Consider the following 9,106-nt stretch of genomic DNA (forward strand, 5'->3'; position numbering starts at 1 on the left):
CAAACATCCTGAAACTTGCTAGGGTTTCAACCCTTACTACTGAAAAATCTATCAAATGCCCAAGTCCACGTTGTTTCTCAAAGTACAGTGGCTGCAACTGCATTTTTACTAGATTCATTAACTTGCAGGCTCTTGGGGTCATCATTTTGAACTCAGAGGGACTCAGACGGGTGGTCAAGTGTAAAAATGAGCACTGGGCTTAGAACCCAGGCAGACCCTGGGTTCAAGTCCTGGTTTTGCACCTGATTTGGGTGTGGCCTTAGGTATGCTGGTCACTTCCTTTATTTTGGCCTCAGCTTCCCCTCTATTAGTAAAAATCAATTCGCAGACATGTACTGTGCACCGTGTGTCTAACACTGCTGCGGGTGCGGGGCCTCACAGGCCCACAGAGCAGACTAGATCCCTGCACTTTCAAGGAGTGGACAGACCCTGTACAGGAGGAGATCAACACATGAGGTCATTTCCAGTCTGATGAGCTATGAACTTACCCCCTGAACTCACCCTGTAATGTGGAGAGAGGGTCCACATTTGCAGTGGGAGCCAAATGAGGAAGCAGGAGAGGGATGTAGGTAGGGACATTATATGACAGGCAGGGGGACAGATACAAAGAGCCCAAAGCAGGCATGTCTGAAGAACAGAAAGGGCTAGCGAGGCTAGAGAGCAGCAAGTGAGGGCAGAGGGAAGGAGATAAGACAGCCAAGGCAGACAGGGGGCCCATGGCTTCAGGTGAGGAGTCTGGATGCCATTCTGGTTGCAACAGGAAGTGACTATAGAAATAAAGAGGTTTAATTTGATCTGTGATGTTGCAAACTTTATTTTTTTAGCAGCAGAACTTTTCAGTCAAATAAAAACAAGTGGAACCTCAATATAGAACTGGATAAAAGTGGTTTTGCTCGGGCTGGGTGAGAAGCTAGTTCATTAAGGCCCTTCTGAACTTGTGGCCTCTTGGCCTTTCCCCTTTACCCCTGCGGCAGCTCCCAAGCACTGGAGCTCAGAGGAGCTGCAAAAACACCAGGTGATCTATCTCTGGGTTCTTCAAGCTCTAACAAAATCTGGCAGTACAGGGAGAGGAGGTATGGGGAATCATGCTGGATCCTTGCTGGGCCCCAGACAGCCCCTGGAAAGGTTTTAAATCCCTGAAGTGCAGGGACAATAACAATAAAATCTGGCTCATCAAAGGTTCCGGTTAAAGTGACATTGCTGAAACTATAGGGACAGAAAACAGATCGGTGATTGCCAGGGGCTAGGGTGAAGGAAGGACACTGACACAAAGGGAGGGACACAGGGGAACTTTCTGGGTTGCTGGAAGTACTGTATACTGTGACTGTGCTGGTGATTATGGGACTCTATACATTTCATCAGGATTCACAGAACTGTACACCTAAAATGGGTGAAGCTTAAGGAGCATAAATTTAACTTGAACAAACCTGATGTTTTAAAAAAAAAACAACATACAAAGACACCTCCGAGGTATTTTATGGATGGAGAAACAGACTTGGAGAGCAAAAATGACTTGCTCCTGCTGAGTCAGAAGAGCCCCCAAATGGCCGATTGAAGGGCTACCCCCATCCCCACGCCACCGCTCCTCAGTTTCAATCCCAAGCCTCTTTAGTACCTGGCCTCAGGTTTCTCTGACTTGCAAACTGAGGAGGTAGATACTTGCCAAAGACTTTCCCACTCCAAACAATCAGATTCTAAGAAGCAGGCTGGTGTAGGGGATAGACCTCAATGTCAGAAACACTGGAAGAAAAAAGTCCACTTGTGTCAGTTATGAGCTGGGTACCCTGGGGCCAGCCTGTCCTATGCCAGGACAGGGTTAATAAGAACACATCTGTACATCAGCTGGCACACAACAGCCACCAAGAGGGGCAGCCATTATCACCCTTCTACCCCGACCGGATCCCAGTCCCTATCCCACCAGGCTGCTTCCTAAGAACAACGTGGAGGTAACCATAGGGAACAGAAATCGCCAGCTCCCTGCCCTGCGTTTCATAACCTGTGCTCGGGTACACAGTACACCCTGGGCTCCACTGGGGCACAGGCTGTTATCTTGCCAGGTAAACAGGAACACCCCGCCCCCTCCTTGACCACCGTCAGCACCCAGCCACCACAAACACTCGGGGGCAGGAGAAGGCCGGCAGCGCGCAGGAACACCACTGCTATTTATGCCTATATTTTGGGCACTCCACTTTCCCTGTGGCTGCTGGCATCATCGCTGGGCACAAACTCATCCACAGACACACTCCACCCATCCTACAGCCCTTCCCTCACCACCTGTTCCAAAGGGGTGGTCCCAAATAATGACTCAAAGCTGCCGACCCCACCTTGCTTTTTTTTTTTTCTCTCCAGTGTAAGGCAACCAAAACCACACAGAAACCCAGAAGATTCTTTAAGACAAAACAAAACAAAAGCCTTCAGGCAAGGAGCTTCTGCTTCCGCTGGCACATCAAATCATGTAAAGTTTGTTGGCTTACTATTTCTCCACGGAGGAACAGGAGGTAGGCAACACCCAGAAATTATACCAATTTTGCAGAAACAAAGAGCTAAGTACCCTGGCTAAAGGCAAACATGAGCGGGGCTACAGCGGCCCAGGGACGCAAAGCCCCAGAGCATCAGGTCTCAAGGGACTCCCCCATACCTTGGCTCAACTTCTAGAAAACACAGAGATAACAGGAGATAACACTTGTCCTGTGCTGCCCTGCCCAGTGCTCTTAAGGACTGTCCTGGAGATCATGTGAACTGAAAATGGTGAGAGAATGGAAAAGATTTCTGCAGAGCTCAGTTAAGTTACTGAGCAAAAACAATGCTTTGCCCCAGCCACGGTCTCCTCACTCTATGAGGGAGGGCTGGTAGCCAGGTTAAGAAACTGATTCATTAATCACAAATATTATTTATCAAAGCACTGCCAGGACATTGTGGCAACTACATCCTGCTGTTTCTCTTCAGAGTCATTGCCAAAGTTGGGTCCTCTCCCCCACCTTCCGGTATCTGTGAACTTTTCAGTTTCTATCAAACTCCAGCTGGGGGAGGGGACCCAGGGCTGGCCCTCGTCGAGTAAAGTTCCACCACCAGGTCCACAAAGAGACTGCAGGGAGGCGTGGCCAGGCCGGAAATTCTGACAAAAAGTTTTGTCCCTCCGGTCCTAGAAACAACTACTTCCTGATCCTTCCTAGGCTTGGGGCGGTGTAGTTCTCTGGCCGGGTTCCCCCCAACCAGGGCCGAGCTGGGGGCTTCGATCGAGGGGGAATGGGTCAGGCCAGCCAGGCGGCCTTCTGTCCCCCGCACCCCGAGCCGCTCTGCTGCTTTCCACTGGCTAAGTTATTTTGGAGCAAAGGTGCCCCCAGGGTGTGAGCTCCGGAGGGCAGGGCCTCCTCCCCCGCAGCATCCCCAAAACACACACACACCCCAAGGCCAGCGTTCTGAGGACTGAACCCGACCCAGACCCCAAGGCCCAGGCCTGCTCCAACAGGAGGAAGGGAAAGGTGGAATCGAAAGGGATTTGCCAGAAACCTCAGGACAATCCGGGGCGCTCGCAGCGGCCTGGGGCCGCCTCCGCTGAGGGAGCGCTTTCTAGGGGCCCGGGTCAACCCCCGGTGCCCGTCGGAGAACGGGCTGCGCGGCAGTCAGAGAGGGCCAGGCCACCCCCGCCCGGCGACCCCAGGCTGGGCCTCCCACCTTGACCCGCTTGCCCTGGATCTCCAGCGTCTTCATGGTGAAGTCGACGCCGATGGTGCTGCCCTGGCGCTCCGAGAAAGCGCCGGTCTTGAAGCGCTGCACCACGCACGTCTTGCCCACGCTCGCGTCGCCCACCAGCACCAGCTTGAACAGGAAATCGTACTGCTCGTCCGGGTCCCCCGGGCCCGGGCCCGGCCCCGCCATGGCCGCGCGGGAGCCGAAGGGCCGGCGCTCCGGACGCTGAGGAAAGCCTGAGCTCAAGGAAGCCGAGGACCGCCTGGCGACGTGGAACCGCCGCAACACCTGAAGAAGGGGTGCCGCCGTCTGCCTGCCCCGGCCCGGACCCGCCCCGGCCCCGCCCCGGCCGGCCCCCCGCCCCGCCCCCGGCCAGCCTGGAGCCCCGCGGGCCTCGGCTCAGCCCGGGACTCGCCTAGTCCCGCCTCCGCAAAGCTCGCGGCCGGCCCTCTGCCCCTTCCGGGCCAGTCGGGTCCTCGCGCTCGGCCTCAGCCCCGCCCCTACCCCACTCAACCCTGAGCGCATCGGGCCCGCCCCATCCCCACTCCAACCTCAGCCCTTCGCGGGACAGACTCCGCCCTCAGCCACATCCCCAGTCAGACTCCGCCCTCGGGCCCGCCCCAGCACCGCCCTGGCCGACTCTGCCCCCAGCGTCGCCCCCAGCGTCGCCCTCGGCCCCGCCCCCAGCCCGACTCGCTGCCCTCGGCCCGCGGACAGTCAGCTTCTCAGCTCCGCCCCTAAACCCGCCCACAACCCAACTCCGCCCAAGGCACTGCCAGCACTCGCCACGCCCCCCAGCGCTGAGGGCTAGGCTCCCTCACTGGAGCAATCAGGACCCGCCTCGAGGGTACGGTGGAGTCCCTGGGCCTGCGAACCCAAACCTTGAATCCGGAACGGCCTCCTCTAGAATGGATCACTGGGAAGGGGACAAGCGTGGCAGAATCCCTGCAACAGGGGATGTCTGTGTCTCCCACACAACGGGAAAGGCGAAGGAACGAGGCGGCTTCAGTGAGGCCAGAAATTAAGCCGGCTACAAAACTGGGGTGAAGACCAGAATCCTGGTGGAGAAAGGGACCCAAAGGCTGCCTGCTCAAGGTGACACCCCCTTCAGGACTCTCGAGAGAAGGGAACTAGAGAGCCCATTTGGTGGATGGCAAGGCCGGAAGGAGGAGTTGGGAGATCACAACCCCCAGAGGCAGCCTAGAGGTTGTTGAAGCAGCTGTCGTAATGGCTAAGGGTGGGCTGGCTCAGTTGGGGTTATGGGTCCATTTGGGGGAACTGACCCAGCCAAACGGCACCAATGACTGGACTGAGCAGAGGAACATGGGAAGTTTGTGGGGAATTATGTGGTAGGTCAGACAAGCTTTTGCCAAGATAATCCATAAACCAAGAGTCCTTGGAGAAATGTAACGGAGCTAAGCTTAAAATAGATCAAATGGAACCTATCCCCACAAAGGGCTTCCCAACTACCCAGCAGGGAGGGAATTGAGGACACTCCTGCCCTCTTCAGACTCCAGTTCTACTTGGTTCAAATAAATTGTTATTAATGCCTACTATAGGCCCTTGGAACACATCAGTGAACAAAGCAGACAAAAATCCATACCCTCCCCAGCAGAAAAGGGAAGACGGCTTTCCCATAGCTTAAGGAGACCACGGAGGGCAAGTCCACCAGGACCAGTAGTACCCTGAGGATCCCCGACCTACCTTACTGGCTAAGTGGGGAAGAGACTGGATTAGGAGGCAAAGACAGACCCATGGAGAAGATGGAGCAGCAATCTGTTCTGGAACCATGGAAGCTCTTCTCCCATGGGAAGTGCCCAACAGTGTTAGACAGGAACCCCCAAAGTGCTATGGAAAAGCAATTCAGGGAGCCCAGTTTTATTATATCAGACTGGAGGGGCAGGAAATAGCCTCCCATTCTGAAGTAGTAGCAGACAGAAGGACATGGGGTGGAAGACTTCCACAAGCTTGGGTTGGCTCTGAGGCATGTCAAAGCTCAGAACCCCAGAAAATAACATCTGTTCCAGCCCAGAGTGGCTCCTCACAGCCACTGGTGGAAAGAAGAAAGGAAAAGGTGAGGCCGGGGGCCGAGATGAGCCAAGACTCAGCTACTGGAAGCATGGAGAAAGGAACAAAGAGTATAGACATTCACAGGGTGGAGTGGACATGTGGCTGAATAACTGAACTGGCCTTTATGTTTGCCTTGCCTGGAATTGGTTTAGAGTGGGATGAAGGCCCCTTGGTCTGGCTATGGATCTTGCCAGAAAGTCCAGCTACCACTTGTCTTTGTAGGTGATGGAAATGTTCTAAACCTAGACTGTCGGGGCACTTGGGTAGGTTCCGTTGGTTAAGTGTCTGCCTTTGGCTCAGGTCATGATATCAGGGTCCTGGGATCGAGCCTCGCATTGGGCTCCCTGCTCAGTAGAGGAGTCTGCTTCTCCCTCTGCCCCTTAGCACTATCCCCCACCTCCTGCAAGCACGCCCTCTCTCTCTCCCTCAAATAAATAAATAAAATCTTTTTTAAAAAAATAAAATAAAACTAGACTGTCGTGAGGGCTGCATGACACAGGAAATTTATTAAAATTCTTAAATTGTACACTTACAATGGGTGGAACTGATGGTGAGTACATTATACCTCAATAAAGCTGTTAAAAAATATCTGCATTTCCTCTCTTTTGGTGGTGAGTTTCTGCGTAGCACAATGGCATTTTATCTGAAATCAAATTATGCTCATTTGAAACAGAGTGATTCAAATTCAAAAATGTTTATATCTCACTTAATGCCCCAGTTTTGAAACAATGCATATCCCAAATATTTAAAATGTGCCAAGAATTTAACATTCTTGGGGCACTTGGGTACCTGGGTGGCTCTGACGGTTAACCAGCTGCCTTTGGGTCAGGTCGTGATCCCGGGGTTCTGGGACTGAGCCCCAGGTCTGGCTTCCTGCTCATCAAGGAGAATGCTTTTCCCTCTGCCTCTGCCTGCCACTCCTCCTGCTTGTGCTCTCTCTCTTTCAAATAAATAAAAATCTTTTTTAAAATGTTAAATTCTTTTTTTTAAGATTTTATTTATTTATTTGACAGAGAGACACAGTGAGAGAGGGAACACAAGCAGGGGGAGTGGGAGAGCGAGAAGCAGGCTTCCTGATGCAGGACTCAATCCCAGGACCCTGGGATCATGACCTGAGCAGAGGGCAGATGCTCAATAACTGAGCCACCCAGGGGCCCCACAATTTAATATTCTTAAAGCTAGTGGGGGGTGGGCTGAGTTTTAACTGTGTTTGTACTGTTGCTACATGGGGGCACACCATCCCAGTTGATAAGCCAAAGCACCCGTGGTCACCCCAACAGTCTGTGGATCAGAACTCCAATGCCATCTTTCTTGCCCTTCCTTGGAGCCTGATGTGGGACTTGATCCCAGAACCCTGGCATTTTGACCTGAGCAGAAGGCAGTCGCTTAACCAACTGAGCCACCCAGGCACCCTTCTTCCTCCTTTCTTTTTTCATCTTTATTCTTTCTACCATCACCATGATTAAAATACACAACCTCTAACAGTATCACCTGAGTTCTATTTCGCAGCGCCCAGACTTAGTGCTAAAAATGTGCCTCCAAAAGACCCATCAGACACGAAGGTGAGAAAACACAGTAAGGAAGCGAAGACCAGACATCAACGATGATACCCTGCATTCTTAATATAGAAGAGTGCTGCTACGCGACATTAGAATATAATGGCGCAGCAAGGAAGCAAAGCTATCTTACCGGAGCTGTAGACGTGGGTGCCCTGGGCTGGTGCTGGCTGATGACTGGGAAGGCGCCCTCCCAGGGGCCAGCCCTCAGCCCAACTGGAGGCCAAAGAAATGCCAGCTATCCAACTCTCTCCCCACTCCCAGAACCCCAAAACATCATGAACATGGGGAAAGGAACCCCAGTCCTGCCTGCTTCTGTTGATTCCATTTCATGCTTGAGGCTCTGCCTAAAAATAGAGGGATCAAATGGCTCTCAGCACCCCTACTTCTACCTCTGCCAGCTCCATGCTGTCCTCCCACCCCCAATGCCATCCTCCACCTGGCCCAGTGCTCCCACCCAGGCCTATCCTGGCTTAACAGCCCTCCCTCCACACCACCCCCTCAGCATCAGGTTCCCACAGTTCCCCTCCCCCCACCCAAAGGGCTCTGTTGAGGCCACTCCCCTGCTCAAACTTCAGTGATAAGTCCCAGACCCTCTGAAACACAGTATTACACCTTATTCCTCCATCATCTGTGTCCCCCATCCCCGCCCTTTTTCCCAGACCCTCCAACTTGCCAGTTTGCATGGAGTCCTCCATGGCATAGCCAGAGGGACTGAGGGGGATCAAGCCCTGCTCTCCCCACTCCTCACCACACTGAGATGGAAACCCAGACTCTGAGATGTGCAGGAAATACCCTGTATGGGAACTCAGCACCCCTCAGCCCTGCAGGGAACTTCCCTCTACATTCTTTTTGGGAGGGGGGCTTGGGGGGGAGTGCAACAGGAGGGGGACAGATATGAAAAAGCCTGAAGGGGCGGGGTGCTGCCACTGGTCTCCCCAGGGTCCCGTCTGCTCATTAGTCGAGCGTTGCCTGCCCCACTAGGGAAGGCCTGATATACCCAGATGGGCTCCTGCTGTCACCGCTTCACAGTTTCTGTGAGCAGGGGCTGAGACACCCCCACTGCATCCTTTCTTAGGGCTTTGGGAGGAGGCAGTGGGATGCTGATGTCTCTTCTCCAGTTCAGTTGTTAGAGGATGGGGGGGTGCTGTCTGTGTGGCCATACAACCGGAACCTTTGCTCCCCTGTGACCGGCCTGTCCCTCTCATCACTGCCCAAGGTATCCAGGGTCAGAGTTGAACATGTTCATCTCTTCCTTGTTTATAAATTGCTCAAGAGCCCGAACACAAGTGTCAGGGGGGTCAGAGTACAGGGCGGGTGGGGATGCATGGGGAGGAAGGCCAGCCTAAGTCCTGGATGGTGCTGGTCTGATGAATCTTAAAGCAAACCAAGAGGAAGACTGATGTTTTACTTGTAGGAAAACCAGTGGGGTGAGCAAAGGGAAGGGAAGTCTATGGAAATCTATCTATGGAGAGTCGCCTTTTTGGAAACTTCAGGCAAAGCCAAAGCTAACATAAACCACGAAACGGATTTTGTCAACAAACTCAAGGCTCCCAGGACTGGCTCTTTTGTCTCTGAGCAATGAACTGGGCCAAGGAACCACATCCCCACCAGTGATGACACCTGCCCAGCAGATTCCTCTGCTGTTGCAGGTCCAGAATGGGAGCCCTGCAGAAATCTTCCCTCTGGGGCCCCTGGCAGGGCAAGTAGCCAGGGCCTCTGGGACAGGAAGAAGCCTGGGGTCAGGGCCATCTCTGCCAAGGACACCTGTAGGATATGGTGCTAGGTGC

General features: G+C 53.4%; 1 protein-coding gene across 1 annotated transcript in view; it reads right to left on the reverse strand.

Annotated features, from left to right (window-relative positions):
* The window catches only part of RAB43 (RAB43, member RAS oncogene family), a 32,038-nt gene extending 28,059 nt beyond the window's left edge, over positions 1 to 3,979 (reverse strand). The window contains exon 1 of the mRNA XM_032842844.1: positions 3,676 to 3,979. Coding sequence (XP_032698735.1) covers positions 3,676 to 3,879 — 204 coding nt within the window. The 5' untranslated portion in view covers positions 3,880 to 3,979. The remainder of the gene's footprint in view (positions 1 to 3,675) is intronic.
* Between the last annotated feature and the right edge of the window lie 5,127 nt (positions 3,980 to 9,106).

The sequence above is a fragment of the Lontra canadensis genome, unplaced genomic scaffold (genome assembly GCF_010015895.1).
Source record: "Lontra canadensis isolate GAN:19392208 unplaced genomic scaffold, GSC_riverotter_1.0 scaffold133, whole genome shotgun sequence".
NCBI classification, from domain to species: Eukaryota; Metazoa; Chordata; class Mammalia; order Carnivora; family Mustelidae; genus Lontra; species Lontra canadensis.